This window comes from Miniopterus schreibersii (assembly GCF_964146895.1).
Source record: "Miniopterus schreibersii genome assembly, chromosome: 6".
NCBI classification, from domain to species: Eukaryota; Metazoa; Chordata; class Mammalia; order Chiroptera; family Miniopteridae; genus Miniopterus; species Miniopterus schreibersii.
The window spans coordinates 30335445-30355973 of NC_138107.1; the positions used below are offsets into that span (position 1 = coordinate 30335445).

Sequence of the window (20529 nt, forward strand, 5' to 3'; positions counted from 1 at the left end):
CTTATTTTAATGACATTCATTTGGGAAAGTGGTCTTGTAATGAAGTTATCATGAAAGCTAAAAGAAAGTGTCACTAGTGAATGGCTATGTTGTGTGTGACTGGTGTTTGATTTTCCAGGACTCGAAAGACCATTGGAGATGGGAGATTAAACAAAGTAAAAAAAAAAAAAGTAGATCAGAAAATTATTAAGGGAATGGAGGAAGGTGAAGCAAAAAATAATAACTTAAGAACACAGTATAAATAGAAAGGGAGCAAAAGTAGCTTTGACAATAATAACAGTGATGTGAATATCTATTTTAAAAAATAATGAAGGAAATGTCTGTGCACAGTTACAGAGGCCAGCTGTAGAGAAACCAGCTCTGTACTTACTTAGCTGTCAATTCCTCATTCAGTGGTCCACGGTTATACACTAGGCTTAGAGCTATCATCATTAGGGCCACTGATCACCCAGCCTCATTTTAGTTACCCCAAAGTCCAATTTGCTGAAGTAGAAACAGACAGTTGATTAATGATTTACTTCCTACTTCTGTCACTGAACAGTGTTTCTGGAGTTTTCTTCAAACAGAGAAATGACACGAAGTAGAAGCAGAAGGGGAAGGAGGCCCTGATCTGGTTACCCAGTGGGCAGTCGGTTTCTGAATAGATAGGATTTGGATGTACCATTTGTGCATTCATGAAGGTACAGGGACAGATGATGGTGCTGGCAGAGATCCCAGGCACTGGAGCAAAACTACCTGGATGTTTCCAGAAATAGGCCTCTAGTGAACTGTTTACCTGTCACCCAAAAGTCTTAGCTGACTTTGCAGAGAGTTTTCAGAGAGTGCATGGTGGCAAGCCCTGTTGTTCCACTAAGAAAATTACAATATGTAGCTACTTGGATAATTTATGGACCTTCCTGGCAGAATTCTGATCATTGGGTCTCATCCTACATAGGGCTCCCAAGGACCAGCTGGAGAGCCAGGTATTCAGGTAAGTAACTTAACCAAGTTAGTAGGCACAGCAAATCCAGCTTGCTTACTTGGGGGAAATTACTGAAACACTGTCTTCATACATAACTATTTCCCCCCTTTTCCAGGGTCCTAGAGGTCTCCCTGGATTGCCAGGAACTCCAGGGAATGATGTAAGGACCTACTCCTTGAGCCTGATCTACCCCTCACCCCTCCGCCACCCATTTTAACCTGCACCTGTGCCACTGTGCTAAGATTGGAACATGTTTCTGTTTTCAGGGAGCTCCAGGGAGGGATGGAAAGCCAGGTTTGCCAGGCCCCCCAGGTGACCCGGTATGTTGACAGACTGCCTGATTTATGTATCTTTAATACACCCAGAAGCCAAACAGCCTACCAAGCAAGTTTTGCTGTCCAAACTAATTAGAATGCTCAGTGACTGCTTGGTGATTTTGTTTGTCCCCATTATTTTGTAGAGGGGGAAAAAATTCAAGCTGTGTCAGCATTTTTGTGTGTGTGATGAATACTTATTTCCTAAGGGTACAATTCAACTGTACAATTTTGCCCCAGGCTGAGCCTTGGCATATAATGTCTCAATCCTGTGGAAAATTGAGTTAAAATATATAGCCACAATTTCTATTCTTTCTAATGCTAGTGACCAAATGAATTTCATTTCTCTAAATGGAAGTTTGCAGGTAAGTTACTTACAATATGGTACATATCCATTGATTCTGTGGCTTTAAAATGCTGAAATGATTAAATTACAAAAAGTGGCTTGAGTAGGCTCTTACAAAATCAGTTTAGGCACTAATTATGTGTTCCAAAGTTTCATTTTAGGTTAAACCTTGCTTGGAGCGACAGTAAAATCTTTAAATAGCCTCAGAATCAGCAGCTATAATTTGAGAGGCCATATGGTACATGACATTGTATTAGGAGTTTTATATAATAAAATCCAAATCTGGCCTCTCAGTTCTAAGCCTCACAAGTCCTTCTACTTCCCACACTGTTTGGGCCCTATGTGCTTCTATAAGCTACTTTCAGAGTCCCATTTCGGCCATACTTGAACTCTACCACTGAGTGAATCATGATGCATCATCTGGGAGTCCTAGAAAGTGTTACTTGGGTTTATACTTTACTTGGGTCTCTTTGAAATGACAATTTTAGACATCAAGTGAAAACACTGCCTGAATTCCCCAGGTACACGGTATCTGTCTTGCCTATCACTTAAGCCTCTTTTGAACTTTAGTGAGAAAGAACTTTAAGACAACTTTAATTTTCATATTTTCAACAGCTTGATAATTTGCCTGGCAGAAGATGATTTACCTTTATGTGTTATTTAAAACTAACAATAAATTGCTTCTCAGCCTTTTGGCTAAGATCAAGTGTAAAACCAATTATATGTTAGGGTCGGCATAAAGGCTGCCATGGTCATGAAAATATAAAATAGAGACGCAAAATCAAAGCAGTAATATTCCTGTGTTTGGGTGTTCACAGTAGAGGAATAATGAGTATTTCTCAAAAATGTCTACATTGTGTTGTATGTTTGTACTATATTGTGTGCCTTGTATGTAAAAATACATGTATTTGCTTCTTTCTCAACCACAGATTGCACTTCCTCTCTTGGGAGACATCGGTGTTTTGCTCAAGGTACTTTGTTGCTATGGAAGACATCACGTGTGCATTTCCAGGAAAAGTCAGAAAGGAAATCTTTACCAGAAATTGAGTTAATTGCTCAGCCTGAACTAAAATTCAATTTTTAAGTGGCAGAACATCTATAAGGGAGAAAAAGGAGCACATATTCTTATGTACCTTGCACCCTTTATACTAATTCCTCTACCCTCTTCATCACCACCCTCTCACTGGTGTAGAAGGGCAGGGAGGGGAGAGATGGTTGTTCTGAGATGAGCTACAGGGAAGGAATCCTGTCACTGACACCTCAGAGTAGATCATTCTCTCCTCTCTTAGCGGGTATTTACTCAGCCTGGCTCACCCAACTGAGAAACCCAACCCTTCTCCCTGGATCTGCCCGGCCATACCCAGGATGAAAACCAGTGCTACTCAATAAACAGCTAGCTTGCAAAGCTGGGGTTTGATATCATGACATTTGACAAAATGAACTCTAAAGTTCCAAAACCAACAATTACCCTAACACCTGTTACTCTCTATTAAATAGAAAGTATGTCTACCGATTTCCATCTCATAGGGAATAAATCTTGCTACCATTTTTTCTCTCATATTTTTGTAAAATAGATGGGGGAAGAATGGTAATGGGACACCTGTAACGCTATGTATTTGCATGTTTCTTCATGGTATGCCAAGATGGAGTGAACCCACATGAAAATAGGTCTCTTTACGTTATACTCAAATATTGTTTTATCTGTCAGTGTATAGAATGGACAGCATATATGTGTATACACACATATACACTTGAGCTATATGTGTGTGTATATGTGGTTTATTTTATATTTCTGGCAATTGCCCAATGTTTTGTACAATGACTTACATAAAAGTAGGCAGGCAGAAATATTTGTTGAATTCAATACACTCAGGAATTTGGTAGGTATGTATTTATTAGGCAATTAAAGTTTTGAGAATAGTTATATAGATGTAAATATGAATATATATAAAAATATAGTATAGACATTTTTAAGACCTTCAAAAGCCAACATTTTCTTATAAGTTAGAAAAGAATATTTATGAGTGTTTCAGGAAGATCTTGTATTTATCAAGTTACAACTGCATGCTAGGAAGTGTGTGCTGCTTTACTTATATCATCTCATAACAATCCTGTGGGTTTAGGCCGTGGTAGTATCCCCATTCTGTCGACGAGAGACTGAAGTTCCAAGCAGTTGAGTATGTTGCTGAGTCACACAGCTTGTAAGTGTAACATACTTAGTGTATGTTGGTGTAACATAACATAGGTCTTCAGACATTGTCTCAGATTCTTTACAAGAGCAGTAGTATTGTAAATGACATAATTGTGTTATACCATTCCTAAATAGGTAGGGTTCTTTAAGGATCAGAAATTTATACACTTAAGCAGAAATGAATATCCCAATGGAATATGGGATGGGTCACAGAATAGACAGAAAGACTGAATAGGCTCTGACAATGTGAGGGACCGGAACTGCAAGGCTCTTGGAAGTAGACAGTTTCATCAGGCCAGCCTCCTCTAATAAATGCTCTCTGCCGTTGTTCCAGTCCTAACATCTCAGCTGAGGCTCTGAGACTCAGGAGAGCTGAGTGGGGAGAGGTGGGCAGGACATCTTGACTGATAGTCCCAACAAACTGTATTCAGTAGAATAAGGAAGCATGTAGTTCCCCAAAGCAAAATCCAATACAGGAATTTATATTGGGGATTGGATCTATTAGGCCAACTTAATAATGACATTTTAAATCCTGATCCTGTTACCCGGCTCATTAACTCTCCTCTGTCAAGAGTCTTTAGCAAACTTTATCATCCTGCTTTCAGTTTTCAAAAACACTTTGATTAAAGAATTGGAAAGAACTGAAATAATTCCAGACCCAAAGGACACCCCATCTAAGACCATCCTGTAGGCTAATTGGTGTATCATTCCCTCTTCTGATGTGATTGTTTATTGGCCAATAATTGGTGCACCCTTTTTCTCTTCATAAGAAAATCTTAAGACTTTTTTTCAAGAAGCTTAATGAAACCTAGTTTCCCTTAATTTACCATCCTGGTCACCCTAAACTAAAGAAAGCAAGGTCAGCTTGAAATGACTCAGAAAATTCTATTGACTCATAATGATTACCATTTTTTATATTTTGTTAAAATAACCAATTGAAGAGTCCATCCTAAAATGTTGTTGTATATTGATACGCCAGAGATTTGCTCTGTATTGATACATCACACTTACACATATGTCTACAGATACAATAATTCATCTTCTTCAGGCATTTTTAAATATGAAAGACTTTTTGGTTCTCTTAAGTCCTTAGGCATTTCTCTCTCTCGATCACCATAGTTTTTCAGATATTGTAAGTGGTAGTCTATAATTATATATGTATTTTTAAAATTCCTCTACCAACACATTGGCTCTGTGAAAAGATCCTGGTGGCAAAATTAGTTTGGGAAGCATTGAACACTTTAGCTCCTTTTATATATCCCAGCTCTAAGAAGAACCACCATGAAGAGAACTCTTTAGCCCAGCATTTTTATAAGACAAATTGCCTTAGAATCTTTTCACTATAATAATTAGTCTTCCAAGAAGCAATTTTTTTGGAAATCAGGCTTACGCTGATATTCGCTGGGTCAAAATTGTTGAACTTGAATAGCCATGGACAAAGTTTCTGCTAACTCCAGCAACAGCAAGCTTTAGTTCCCTTTTTGTGTTTGAAGATGCTTCCCTTTGATGAGAAGGGATGAAAGGGTAGAAGCTTCTATTGTCCTGCCTTCTGTCAACCGTTAAAACTAAACTTTCTCCCCCATTCAATGGTCCCTATTCTGTGCCTTTTCCAATCATATTTTTATTTAACAATTTATTTAAAAGTAAGCTTTTCTGGGGCTTTTCGCAACACTTTTTCTTTAGCTACATAAGGAGTTTATCTTGTGAGCTCAGACACTTAAATTCAAGCCTTTTCAGATCGGCTAAAGGTTACAGAGAAGGCAATGGAAAGGTAATTCAGCTTAGATTTCCTATCTGTACTCGGGTTTGACATAGAATTCAGCTCCAAGTCACTCAAGTAATTATTTCTCACATGAGTGCTTCCACTGACAAATAAAATGTTGGTAAACTGTGTAGAGTTCTCCAACTAATTTTGCTCTCAAAAGGAAAAAAATCCTTTCTTCTTCACAGCTTTCCCTTTCTTTCTCTTTTAAGTACTTATGCTATTGGTTGTAGGAACTCTGTGATCTTGCTGTTATTTCAAACTTTAATAACACTTCTCTTTTTATTCTTAATTTTTTTCCACCTCTTTAAAAACATGCTTCTAAGCCATTGAAGCTGTCTGTGTTCTTGACTGACATGACGTTTCCTTATTTATTTAAAATTTTCCATTTAAATATCATCATAGACATGTTTACTTAAATAGAAGCTCACCAGAATCATGAGCGGGTATCACTGACGAGGGTCATAAGTAGTTTTTATGTCACAAAAAGTAGTCTTTTCAAAGTGGATAAATTAAGTTTCTGAAAGTAGTGGCATAGCAATCTCTGTACCACTTGTCTCTGGCAAAAAAGTTCAAACAGAACTTCAAATTGGATCAAACCTCACTTGTGTAAATGACTTTGGTGAATTTCTCAGTCGCCTTATCTTTATATTCATTAGAACTTTTGTGGCAACTGCCAAACCAGTGTCCCTGGGCTGAAAAGCCACAACGGAGAAGAAGGGGGCGCTGGTGAGCCCGGAAAGTATGATTCTGTAGCCCGGAAGGTAAGAAGGCAGGCGGGGTGTCTGTGGGCCTCGTAGGCCACACATAGTGCCTCCTCTCAGATCTGTTACTGCCCTGTCCTCTAGGGTGACTTAGGGCCACGGGGTCCTCCAGGAATTCCAGGCAGAGAGGGACCAAAGGTAAGGGAGCATCTTCTTCACTCTCCTTTGTGTGACCTCCAGCTCTGTGTGAAAAAAGAAAACCCATTTTCAAATACACTTCTTTTTGCAAAAATATTTTGGAAAACTGGTGTAAAGCCATTTGCAAATGTCATTTATTTATTCCCTAACTCTGCCAAATGACATGGCCCAAGTGTCCTGGGAAGGGATATTGTCATTGTTTTAAAAGATGGCAAGAGGATTGAGTGTCCTAGCTGAGTGTGTTGTCTTTTTAGGGAAGCAAAGGAGAGCGGGGCTACCCTGGGATACCTGGGGAGAAAGGCGACGAGGTAAAAGCTTGTTCTCTCATAATCTTATTCTCTGACTGTCCTACTGATTCTCTTTATGTAACTCAACAAAAGAAAGACATCGTTTTCTTCTAGAGCTCGTGTTTAATGCTGCAACAAATAAAATCAAAGACTTAGGTAGGTATTTTAAAATGTTAGCACATTTTATTTTATTATTTTTAAAAAAATATATCTTTATTGATTTCAGAGAGAGGAAAGGAGAGGGAGAGAGAGATAGAAACATCAATGATGAGAGAGTCATTGATCGAGCCCACAACCCGGGCATGTGCCCTGACCAGGAATCGAACCCCAATCGCCTGGATCCTAGGTCGACGCTCAACCGCTGAGCCACGCCCGGCAGGGGCTGTTAGCACATTTTAAATATTAACATGGTTAGGTTTATTATCGATGGTCCAGTTTTTGAAATAGAGAAATTGAAGCCTAAAGTTAACGTATCACTTGCCGTGTTTCTATTTTCATGTAGCGGATGATAATCCCAACTCTCTCAAAATGAAAGCAAGGGTCTGGGGAAGGGGAGCTCCAGGGACAAATATCCCGAGGTAGCTTGTAGAATCGGAGAGAACAGTTGACAACCAGCCTAGAGATAAGAACAGCCCCAGGACTCAGCAAGACTTCTCTGGAACCCTGCTCTAATATGACTCAACTTCAGTGACCTTGGCTTGTCAGTGTTTCTGCTCAACTTTCAGACTCTTGGGAGAGAAGAATCTGGTTGGACTAGCTTAAATCAGCTGCCCACCCCCGGATTGCGGTTCAAAGTCAAATGTGCTTTTGAGATGCTGGTATAATGTCCTGACTCTGAGCCATGGTGATGCTCAAGATATCATTCTTTTCCTGCATAATTCACATTAACTCTTAGAAAAACCAATTAGGATGATGAATTGTTGTTAGTTTAAACCATTTTGATACTAATAATTCTTAATGAAAGTAAGTAAGCCATCTGGCATATATTAACCTTGATGTTGGTGCAGAAAATCACAACAGTATGAAGTAGATCTATTTTTGAGTTGCAGTTATATTTCACATTATAAATGATCATCACATGTTATTGTTTTTCATTAATATTGTTTCTATTCTAGAAAACTGAGGATTGGCTCTTGGTTCTTTTCCAAGTTAAAAATTGAAGAACAAAGAAATATAATATTTATTTTCATTCATAAATAAAACTGTAAAGGCATTTTATTTTCAAAATAAGTAAGAGCTATTAAGCTTTTGCTTCTTCATGTTCCATAGAAAGTTTCACTGAAGTACAAGCACAATATCTGATTTTATAAATAATCTAACAGCTTTTAACTGCCTGGATTCAAGGGGAAAGCTTCAGGGGCAATTGAGAAGCTAACAACAAAAAGACCAGGAAATAACTGGAATTCCATTTTTTCGAAGTGATTCTAAGTTAAATTTATTAGAAGTTAATTTTTATTGATTTAACAGGATATTTGGCTCTCTTGGTGAACTGAAATCATTGTTATCATTCCTCTGCTATTTTAGTGAGTTCTTTCCTAAGGACACCTTATGGATTATTTAAGAGTACACAACACTGTACACAAGACATTACATAGGGCGTTCCAGCAAGCTGAGAAGGAGATTCTTTTCAGTTGTTTTTTCACATCACACGAATACTATGAATCAACCTGAAGTATTGTACTAACTCAGTTGGACCATTTGCAGGAGGAGAGGGGGGCTGGGTGGGATGCGACGATGCAGCATTTGCCTCTCAGACATATGGGAAATAGTAAATACCATTTTGTCTTCTACTTGGACTCATATACTACCTGAAATTAAAATTTGTTGACTTAAGTAAATGAAACTGGCCAAGACTATATGCATTTCCAACTGGCTAGTACACTGTACTATTTTAATATGTACATAATATCTAATCCTACCAAATCTCAAATATCTGTTCTACTCTTAGTAAAAAAGATAAAGAGGGACGCCCCATCTCTTCTAATTATTGCGTCTTCAATTTAATCCATCTGGGAATTTAGACAGAGTAATTGCCTGTTTCTTTATTGCTCTTAGAAAAGTGACATTATCAATTTCTTGCAGATGCTGGTCCACAACTCAAGGTAGCAATGTGTAAACTGCTAATAGAACACACCTCTTACAGTCAGAGTAAATTCTTGCCTGAAATGCAGGCCTTCCTACAATATCCCAGGCCTTCCTACTATAATTAATAAGTAGGAAATGAAAATATTGTCAGTCATAAATTATCATAATGAATAAATAAATTTTCTTGGTAGCAGCTGAGCTAGGACTTACAAATGAAAATATCAGATCAGGGAAAGAACTTAGTGGTCCCTGAATATCATGCAATAAATTTCAATTTGTATTTTAGTTTGGCACTGTGTGCTAAATTGACTCTCCTGCTCTCTAATATGTATTTGTCTTCTTTAATGACCATCTTGTCTTCTAAAATTATCTTATTGCCCTTTATGCATCCATAGTAACTTTTACCCTTACTACAACATTTCAGTTTGTTCAGGAAAAGACTGCTGAGAATGATTTCTTTAAATTTATGGACTGAGGTTTATTTTCAAATTTAATGTGGTCATCAAAGGTTAATGAGCCCCAAGCTTATAAATTAGACTACCTAAAGATTCACTCAGCATCTCTAGACTTCAGTGTTGAAACTAAAAGTAGCAAAAATAGAATACATATGTACATGCATATTTTATACATGTACATATGGAAAGAATTTTATGAAGATGTATTTTGATATAAAGCAACTACAGGCATAATATTTATAATCTTTAGATATTTAGAGTGCTGTTTCCAAAAGAAATTTGTTTTCTTTCCACTTATACACCTGTAAACAAGTTAATAATGGGGGGATAAAAAGAGCCAATACAATATCCTAATGCATACCATTCACACATGTACATGCTCATGTGCATGCACACACACACACGCACACTCACACACAGCATTCCCACTGAGGATGATATTATCCTGAAGAAAGAATATGTCCACATTCTTTAACACAAGCACACATGAGATTTTACCCAAGACTCTTATTACATGAGGAATTTCAGCATCTTCAAAGGGATTCTTTCCAGCATTTTCTCACATCATACCACATGAAAAAAACCTGAAGTGACATATGATCCCATTTGGCATTAAATAGACGGGCCTGGCAGAGCTAGGTCTTTAAGCTCATCGATGCAAAGAACCTTGGTGCTCTAGAATCATGGTCCTATAGAAAGAACTCTCATGATAAATATGCAGTAATTTTGCCAATGTCACCTTGCCTAATATTTACAATGTGTATAAAAAGTACATATTTCATCACAATGAAAAGTAAAGGAATTTTATAACAATGAATGGTTTGGCAATACAAAAAGATCACTTGGTAAAGAAAATTAAATCCTGAAATAGTGAAACCATTTAATCTAGAACTTCATGCATCATATGGTTTTCTAAAATAACAAAACGGTATTTTTTTAAAGCACATTTTTCTGACTTTAGAAGTCATCTAAGTTTATTATAGAAAACTTGGGAAATACACAGAAGCACTAAAAATAAAAGGAAGTTATTTCTGTTTGCACTGCCCAGGGAGAACTGTTGGTAATAGTGACAGTATGGTCCATTCCTCCTCCACAATTCCAAAGCTCAAAGCCTATGAAAACCCTGGAAATTTTTTCCGAGTTTGCAGCAAATTCATTTGGCAGCAAAATATGACCTGAACTCACAAGGAGCTGGGCTATTTATCCCACTCGGTGAGAATACCATATGTTTTACTACAGAAGTATTTGTGTGTTTATTAGAGGATGCCAACTCGGATACCACTGGAAGTGTTCCATAATATCCAGTATGAGCAGTGTGTTACCTTTATTTAAAAATCTGAAAATTGAGAACTCTGAAACACATCTGACGCTAAAGTTTCCAGAGAAGGCATGATGAGCCCCTCTTTATTGTTCTCATCTCTTATAAAGTGCATTTATAACTTTTTAATAACTTGGATCTTATTCTATGTAACATTTTGCAACTTTTATTTTTCCACGCTGTCCAATAGTTTGTCTAAATATAATTTTAGGAGTTGAAAAATATTTCATATTATGGATTTTATGTAACTTATTTAACTAATATTCTGTTGCTGGCATACTTGGTAAAGGGACAAAATTAATTACCCAAGTAACCAGCTAATCTTGCCAGTTCTTCCTTGAATATATAAGTTCATCAACACCTATATCTGGTATAATTAACATTATTCCACAAGTCCGAGGAGGTGAGGGAAGGGATACCCATTTACTTTTATGCTTAAGCTATAAATGCGTTTCAAATTAAAATTCACCAATGAGCAAAATTTCTCCTTATAATGAACTGGCCAGCTAAATTAAATATTATATCATGAAATGTATTTCATTTTATCAGTAGCTAAAAGTACATTAGTTTGATCATATATTTTTTGATGGTGTCCTGCCAATCTGAAATTCTTATTTCCATGCTCTAAGACTGCTGGATTCTCAGTGATGCTATTGTTGATGGGTGGCTCTGTGAGATCAGAAATGCTCTATGAATCACCAAACACAGTAAATTGTGTTTCTTCTTATGATGCATTAAAACTCACCATCCTTACTCTTTGAGAACAGGTATTTGTAATATGGCATATATCGTGTTAGTCAACATAGATGTTTAATTTTCAATAGTCAAAGTGTTTGATTAACTAAACTTTCTTATTTTCAATGATATAATAGATTTTATAGTAGGAACTATCTCTTCTAGGGTCTTCAAGGAATTCCAGGCATTCCAGGTGCTCCAGGCCCTACTGGACCCCCTGTAAGTATTTGCTAAAACTGTTCTTCTCACAGTCCATATCTGCTGGAATGATGAGAGGTGAACTAATATTTCTTGTTGCTTTTTGTTCTCTGCACTTCTGTGTAGAATTATCCAGCTGTTGCATAGAAAAGTAGCCTCCACCATCCCAGATTTTCATTTAGTACTACTTAAGGTTGCTCGGAGCTGTGGAGATTAGTCATCGGAATTCTACCAGACCAGAAATCAGCCTGTGATTAAGCTAGTCTATTTGAATGAAAGTTGGATAGAAAAGAACATTCCATTTTTTAGTTGTAATTTTTTGGCATTAACCTTTGGAAGAGATATTTAGATGGTTGTACCCTTACATTCTTAAGTACCATAAACTGAGAATTTATTTTCTTCAGGGAAAAAATGGCTCAAAGATTACCAGATCTAATTTATTTTCATTCTTATTTATGAATTAAAATACCATTCACTTTACTCAGTACCTTCTTTCACTGCCTCTCAGACACAATATCACTGCCTTTGTGATTTTGGTTATACAGTTTTCCTAAAATAGATTCTCTTTTCCTTTTCCAACTGCTAAATCCAATCTCTCATTAAAATAAAGTTCAAAAAAATAAAGTAAAGCTCAAGTCTAGTGCTTCCAGTTAAAATACAGGACATGCAGTTCAATTTGAATTTCATATGAACAATATTTTTAGAATGTCCCAAGTATTGTATTGTTTTTAAACCCTCACCCAAGGATGTGTTTTTTCATTGTTTTTCAGAGAGAGGGGAGGGCGGGGGGGGGAGAGAAAGAGACATCTATGTGAGAGAGAAAAATCAGTCAATTGCCTCCGGCATGCAACTTGACTGGGGATCAAACCTGCAACCCAGGCATGTGCCCAGTCTGGGAACCAAACTGCAACCTTTCGGTGCATGGGCCACATGGGCCAGGGACCAAATATTTGTGTTTTTATTTCCTAAATACAACAACCCTACTCAAGTCTTAACTTCTCCAACTCTTCCCATCTTAGAGTTCCTATGAAAATGGTATTTACCACACAAGTAGGAATATAATTACATTCCTTAATGTTTTGAATCATGGATTTGCCACAATTAAAATTTTATCATTTATGCTTTCACCACAGTTATGTAGAACAAACCTGGCTTTAAATTGTAGACTAAAATTAAAAATTAAGAGAAAAAGTTGTGAAAGGAACCATGACAATTATAGCTAACTCTATTCTCAAACAAAATAATTAAAATGAAATTTTCTTTTCCTTTGGTAAATTGCAGATCACATAACTCAATATGCATATTGTTAATTCTGCAGCATCTTGAAGTATGTAAAATGTTGATCACTACCAAAATTATAGCTCATTTAGGAAGGCATAATGTTATGTAAATTGCCATTTAAACAGCAAGGCTAAATTCTTAAATGTATCAAAAGGTTCCAATTAAGGTCATTAAATGTGGTTGGCCAAGGTGAAAAGCAAGCACGAATACAAATTTTACCCTTGCAAGAGCTTATCAGCAGGGTACAGCTGCTGTATCAGCCTGAAGAAATGTAAGCTTGTAGGACTGATTTAATTAGGATTAAATGACCTTCAAAATGTATCAGTTTTAGACCAACTTTCAATACCCTTTGGCCAGTTAGTTGTTGTTTTCTGTAGCAAACTTAGTTTTGTGTTTTACAGGGCTTGCTGGGAAGAACTGGACATCCTGGTCCCTCGGGAGCAAAGGGTGACAAGGTACAAAGGAAAAGCTTCTCTTCGTGTCTGAATTGGGGCTTAGGGTAGGGCCAGGGTGAGACCATGTACAGCTACTCTGATAGTCGGCTTGGAAGCACACAGGTCCCAAGTTGGTCGGAATGAATACAGGACACATGCTCCTAGAGGAAAAGATGAAGAAACACTGGTGCCATATAGGGAAAGCCCAGCTGGACCTGGGGTCCTGGGCGTGTCCCTTTGGGAGGGTGGTGCGGGCGCAGCCCCTGAAGGGCTACAGGTACGGTGTCTGTGTCGGGAGTCCAGCCGCAGGGGCCCAGGCTTCAGAGAGCAGGCTGGTCATCAGGACCAGGATCCCAATAACCCAGAGCTTGCTGGGGAAACCGGGAAGCTCTGTTATTTGAGGAAAGCTACTAAGGGATCAGGACAGCTTGCTTCCTAAGGAGGCTGCTGATGGACACATGGGCAGGAATACCGGAGACAGACAGGAAGGCCACCAGGCGTCATAAGTTTACCTGACTTAGGATCTAAATGGGCCCCACAGTATGAATCCAGACAGAGCCAGCAGATGAGTGAGGTAAGACTGCTACTCAGATCAGGGAAGTAAGAATCAAAGGTCCACATGAGGCATGCATGTGGCTTCTACCCTGCAATGGCCAAAATGGGCCAAAATGGCATCAAGGAACAAAGGAATCACAAAAAAATGTGAAATGAAACAATGTGCTTATTCTAGATAGTCTCACCACATATTTTTCTGATAGTATTCCAAGGAGCTTGCCCAACTCCAACAGCCTTTTTCCTCTGTTCTCTATGGAAATTATTCGGCCAGAGAGTTGCCTTTTGAAGTTAATGGAATTCCACACTGAGACGAGCTTTGGGGCACAATCGAGGATGAAAATACGACTTTTAATTGTGCCAGAAAAAAAAGTCTTTTCAGTAGGCACATATTTTTCCTTGTTTGTTGTCCTCTCACAGTTCACTAGAACTATGACATAATTCTCTGAAGGACACTGACCACAGTCAGTGGAATATGACATGTCTTGGAGACATAGCCACCATCAAAGCAGTTTGGGCAAAGACACAATATACTCGCTGTGACTCAATCTCAGTCAGACACATTGCAAGAAAAACTTCACAGTTTATTTTTATTGATAAAGATACAAACAAAGGTTTTTTATGATACTTTCTTTTAAAAATGGGGAGATTAGAATGAAATCCTTTATTAAATTTATGGAAATGGACTGAAATCCCTCAAAATTTTTGGGCATGGTAAGGAGGAATTTTACCCTCTCTGAATTCTTTTTTAATGAACCATTCCTTCCATCACTCCTCATACTGAGGGACTTAAAAGATTCTAAAAGAAAAGTTACAGGAGAAACTTACTAAAGGCACCAAAGGGATCATGATACTTCTGCTTATTATGGACCAGTAAGCATCCTATGTTTTATAAAAATAAAAATGAAATCTATTTTTCAAGTTTCAACTTGAATTCATTTTTCACCAATTCCATTTTCAGTCTGCTTCTTCTGTAAGCAGAATGTCTGAGGCTGTTTAAATTGTATACAACATTTTCCTTAGACAGAGTCGAACCACAGTCACTCCTGTTCAGTGGGACATGCCTGACTTGGTTATAAAGCCTACTATTAACTTAGGAAGTGAAAGAAGTTTCTCCTCCTGCAGACACTAAAAAGGTTATCACTTCGGTCAAATTATGCAAATGACCCATCTGGTTTCCCAAAGATGAAGGTGTGGAGGTGCAGCTAAAGTGAGGAGCCGACCCAAAGAGCCATAGCTCATGGCCTGTCTCTTCTTGCAGGAGCTCCGCTCTGCACCCCCATAGGGGACAGTTCCCCAAGCTGCACTCACAGTCCAGGACATGATCGTCTGGGTTGTCTGGCTCCATCTAAAAATAAGCTTCATCTCTGGGGCTCCCACAGGAAGAATTTGAATCTTACGGGGTATAGAAAAAGGCATTTACCTTTCCCGTGGTCTAGAAATATATTTTCAAAGGTGAAAGAGAAGAGCCAAGCTGAGTAAGACTTCGCAAGGCTGAAACAAAATGACAGCCCATATTGATTTCAGAATAGGGCTGTCAGAGCAAGTACAATCTGGCTCATAAACCTGGGGTGGAAATGTCTAACTATTGATTTTTGGTCTGAATGTCCCTTGCAGGGCAGTGAGGGACCTCCTGGGAGACCTGGACCACCTGGACCACCTGTGAGTCATTTCAGGTTTAAAACTTAAATTCACAGTGTCTACTTAAGACTTCTGTATCTCAGAGGTCAGACTACATTTAGATGTTCTCAATGATAAAAAGTCAGCTGAGTTTTATGTATAAATATAAATGTTAGCCAATGTAGCTTTGGGAAGACCTGATATTTCCCCTTTAGCTCAGCTCCAATGGGAAGCGCTTGGGTTTAAATACTGCAGGCCTCCTTACTGTGGACTCAGGAGACCTGGGTATGAGGCCAGATGCTCCACGTTCTGCCTGGGGGACCCTGGGAAAGTCATTAAGCCCCAACGAGCCTCATTCACACAAAAATAGATGGGCTTTAAAAAAAGATCCCTCCCAGCAATGTGAGTAGTTGCAATATTTGGTATTATACTATATGTGTTCATTGCCATCCATGATGTCTGAGATGCAAGGAAATTCTATTTATATAGCACCTAGTAAGTAAAATGTACAAGAGCCATCGCTGTTTTTATGCTCATGATTGAGACAGATGTGCACCTTGTCAGGGAGGCCGCGGAGAGAAGAGGCACCTCTCTCTGTAGCAAGTCTGCCCTCATGTGGGCCACACTCGAATCGCAGCAGAGCTTCTGTCCACCCTGCCCCGCAGGAGCACTCGAAGAAGCCAGACTCACTGGAGAAGGGGCAGAATTCCTCCGTGGCTTTCTGAAGACTTCAAAGACATGCTCATAGTCTCCGTGCAGATGCAGGCCTTGCACACATAAATGAAGGGATTCCCACTCTGTTTTCCTAAACCTGGCCTTCATTTTGTTTATTTGCCTTCTCCCTTGACAAGGAAACAGGGCAGAAAGCATTCAGGACTCAAATCCTAAAATGCACTCCCTCCCCCGCTCACATAACAGCAAAATATAACCAGAACTTGTGAAAGGGACCTATATTTTACAGTGAGCTTAAGAAATCTTCCTCTTCCCCTCAAATTCTCCAAAACTATTTATTCTTCAAGGAAGAGTAATGTTGTCTTTTTGGGGGGAAACTTTCCCCTTTTGGGGGGAGGAGGGAATCTCAGACAAAATTATCCTTCATCTTTCCAGGACTTAGCACACTAAAATGTAGTAGACATTCAGCAGTTGTCAAACGAATGAGTGAAGTGATAAAGGAATAAATGAATGGAGCATTTTCCTTCCATCACTACTGTTTTGAAGATGTAAGTCATGTCCACTGACCACCGTTGTCCTAAACCAGGGAAATGATGGCCTCTTCAACTTTGCTTGCACGTGGAATGTGGAAATCACAAAAAGGGAGCTGTAGATTCTTGATAGTGTGGAAACTTCTTTAAGCATGATAAAAGATCCTAACTAAAATTTTTGTGTGAAAATGCCAAAATTCAATTTTTGAAGACCTCAAATGGGTTCATTACTCTGGGACTTTCCACTTACAGGCCAATTTGCTCAGGAAGTTCTTGTTCCCCTTTGTTGTAAAGAATATGCTTTTGTAGAAACATCCACATAGGGTTGTGAGTAACATCATCCCATTTAACCTTCATTTTCTATTTAGCATGAAGAGACTGTGGGGAAAAATTGCTTCCCGGTAGCCAAATTGTTCCCTCTTCACATCTTCATCAGCGGTACTGCGTTACAGCCTGCAGGTCAGCAGGCTGTAAACAGTTAGCATAAACTGGCAATTCAGAAACTGAATTTTAATGCACCAATAATATTTTCCTCTGAATGCATTAGTGTCTCATCAGTCAAACCTGAACATTAATCACACCCCCACTGGATGTGTCGGTGTGCTCCAGGTGGACTTCACGCTCTTTTTCATTTTTTCCTCTGTATTTGCTTTTGAAGAGCCAAAAATAGAAACATTGTATTATTTTACTAATGATATTAAACTCACTTTCTAAAATAAAATAGGAAAAATATCTTTTTGTAAAAAGATAAAAGATTGAGATGCTAACTATTAACTTAAAAGAATAATTCTATGTCTCTCGGTTCTTTCCTAAGGGTGTGCCATTCACCGAAGGAAATGGAATGAGCAGTTTATATAAAATCCAGGTATTTACTTTTATAATTGTGTGAAATAATTTTTCGGTTATGGATTAATATAATTCTTGTCATCTTTTTTTTTTGAAGGGAGGTGTGACTGTTCCCAGTTATCCAGGGCCCCCCGGCCCCCCTGTGAGTATAGTTATCGCCAAACATACTTTAGCTGAGCAACCACAATTAAAACAAAACAAAACAAACACAACTCCTAAGTTCATACCAAAAAAAAAAAAAACATGTTACAAATAGAACCAGAATTTTATGCTGGAGCAAATAATGAAACCAATTATAATAAAACCGAGAAAATGTATACAACCAAAATAATGAGAAATAGCATTATGCATAGCTGTGTCACTTTTTGCATTGAAAGCCTAAGAACTAAATCAATTTCCAAGCAATGGCTGTCACGGCAGTTCCATCAAGTTATGTTTCTTTATCTTATTTTTCAAATCCAAACTGTAGCAAAACAAAACTTGCAAATATTTTTATGTGTATTAAAGCAAATCAGACAAAAATGCTTCACATTTCTGTAATTTTGCTTCAGTCATTCTTTTAAAAATGGCTTTCCTTTTTTTCTCATAGGGCCCAAAAGGTGATCCTGGCCCAGTGGTATGTATATTCCCATGTTTTGTGTCATTTAGAAAACAGGTCTTTAAGTTTGAAAGCAGGGCACCAGGCAAAGATGCCCTGTCTCCTTAGATGGTCATCAGTAACCTGCTGGAGGTAGCAGACAGGCCAGGGAAGAAACGCCAGCCATATGCTTTCCATTCATAAGATGCATCCATCCTGATGTCACTGCCCTTGGCATTTGTCTCTTTCATCAGTGTGTTTTAAAATCACCCTGTGATGGAGAAGGCACATATAAAGCTCCTGATAAATGAGACACTTTCTTCTAATAGAACAATTTCAATGATTGATTCCATGTTAAGTAGATTGTGGAAGAGAAATACTTACTGGAAAGAAATTCCTTAATATGTTTGCCATCTCCCCAGCAAAAAAAAAAAGCAGGAGGCTTGTTTATTTGCTTTGAACGTGAGGCAGTTATTCTGTAGGAGCTTGGTGTGCTGTCATAAACCCTCTTATTAGGAGGAATGTATCAGGAGGTTAACACTCAGCACAGAAAGAGACCATGTCCTCAGCCTCCCAAAGAATGATAATTGTTCTCAGCATCCTCTCAACCAGGGAGTGCCGCTGTGGGTGGTCCGCCAAATTCAATTAGGTTCCCTTCGTTCCGGGGCAGTTTTTCCTGTCATGTCCTTTTAAAGTGTGTGTTCCATCTTTTATATTTCATTTGTATATCCTTTTAACTTCAGGGTATATACTTGCACTCAGATGTACTTGAAACTGAAGAAGTAAACTTTCCAACCACTTTCCACTGTCATGTGAAAAAACGTAAAGCCCTTCCCTTACAGTACAGTTTGGTAAGACTAGATGAATGAATTTTAAATGAGCAAAAGAACCAAAAAAGAGTAGTCTTTTCAGGTTTGTATGGAACCACAAAAGACTCTGGATAGCCAAAGTCATCCTCAGAAAAAAGAACTCCCTGACTTCAAATTCAACTGCAGAGCTACGATAATCACATCTAAACGTATTTTCAGAGGAGGTGAATTTTTGTTACTGGGCACTATTATTAAAAGCCAATTTGTTTTCCCCTGAAAGTATGATTTTGACCAGTTAGTAGCATTTTTCAAACCCCAAATATATCATCCAGAAGTTTCCTTGGTTTTGCTACTCATCCAGCCCTTGCTTTATCTGTAACTTTTAAAAAATATGTGTTTTTATTGATTTTTTTAGAGAGAGAGGAAGGGAAAAGAGACAGAAACATTCATCAGCTGCCTCCTACATGCACCTCCTGGAGCCCAAGCGGCAGCTTGGGCATGTGCTCTGACCGGGAATCGAATATGGGTCGGCCCTCAACCAACTGAGCCACACCGGCCAGGGCTTTATCTGTAACTTTTGTTATGCATTCACCAACTCTGTCCTTAATTCTGATTTTAATTTTCTTTCATCTTGATAAAAATTCCCTCCTGGTCCTCCCTTCTCATCCTCACACACACACAGCATCCCCTCTGAGTCACCGAGGAGCACCTAGACTTCTCACTAGCTTTTCTGCAGCACTCGAGTTTTATCATTAATAACTGCAGATGAAAGTGAGAAGAGCTTTTTTAAAAAGCATTATAATAAAGAATAAATTATAATTCACTTGGGTTGGAAAGTGGGTGGCAACAAAAATGCAGACATATTTGAGTAGAATTTGAAGAGATTAAGCTTCAAATTTCTTAGCTGCAACAAAGGATAAAGAATAAAAACTGATTAGAGGACATTCCTTGCTTTTAGAGAGGTGAATTAAGTGAGTGAAGCACAAAAACAGAATTTGGAATCATGAAATTAAATCCAGTGTAAACCTTCAGATTTATCTTAGATAAAACTTGGAAAGTACTCTTTTGGACTTTTTGTCAGCACCACCATGCAACTTCCTTCATTTCCCACCAGTTTTCCAGTATGAAGAAATAATATTTCATGCCATAGGAATAAGGTAGGAATGGTAGAATTTTAGGTTACAAAGTAGAAAATGGAAAAGTCAGGTTGAGGTGGGCAGGGGTAGCTTTACTCTTGGAGAAGCCTACAAATCCCATGGCACTAGGTCACCTGTTTCTAATCTGCTCTGTAAACCTTTATAGATGAAAATTACCCTTAATTGAATTAATTATCTTCAGAGGGTTCCATTTCATTTCTTTGATGTACAATTTATAAGTGGCTTTCAATTAAATATTTAATTATTAGCTATTTTCAAACAAATATCAATTCGCTGAGCACCTTCCTCTGTCTTAGGGAGTGTTGGGAATGTCAACAAAGAGAATCAAAGAGCTCCTTTGTCAATAACCACAGGACTCTTTTACAGAGCTTTTTGCAGAAAGAATTTGAATATCTTTTTTTCTGATTGACAGGTTACATAGTAATAGAAATTTTAAAAGGTTTCTGAAGCAGAAAAATTATCAATGAGTCTGTTTCTGTTTTGATGGTTGCCAGAGG

General features: G+C 38.2%; 1 protein-coding gene across 1 annotated transcript in view; it reads left to right on the forward strand.

Annotated features, from left to right (window-relative positions):
* COL19A1 (collagen type XIX alpha 1 chain) overlaps positions 1-20529 on the forward strand; it is a 284762-nt gene that overhangs the window by 227724 nt on the left and 36509 nt on the right. Inside the window, exons 29-41 of the mRNA XM_081141246.1 lie at positions 935-970; positions 1077-1121; positions 1228-1281; positions 2551-2592; positions 6234-6338; positions 6423-6476; positions 6731-6784; positions 11522-11575; positions 13237-13290; positions 15439-15483; positions 17458-17508; positions 17587-17631; positions 18079-18105. Coding sequence (XP_080997372.1) covers positions 935-970; positions 1077-1121; positions 1228-1281; positions 2551-2592; positions 6234-6338; positions 6423-6476; positions 6731-6784; positions 11522-11575; positions 13237-13290; positions 15439-15483; positions 17458-17508; positions 17587-17631; positions 18079-18105 — 666 coding nt within the window. The remainder of the gene's footprint in view (positions 1-934; positions 971-1076; positions 1122-1227; positions 1282-2550; positions 2593-6233; positions 6339-6422; positions 6477-6730; positions 6785-11521; positions 11576-13236; positions 13291-15438; positions 15484-17457; positions 17509-17586; positions 17632-18078; positions 18106-20529) is intronic.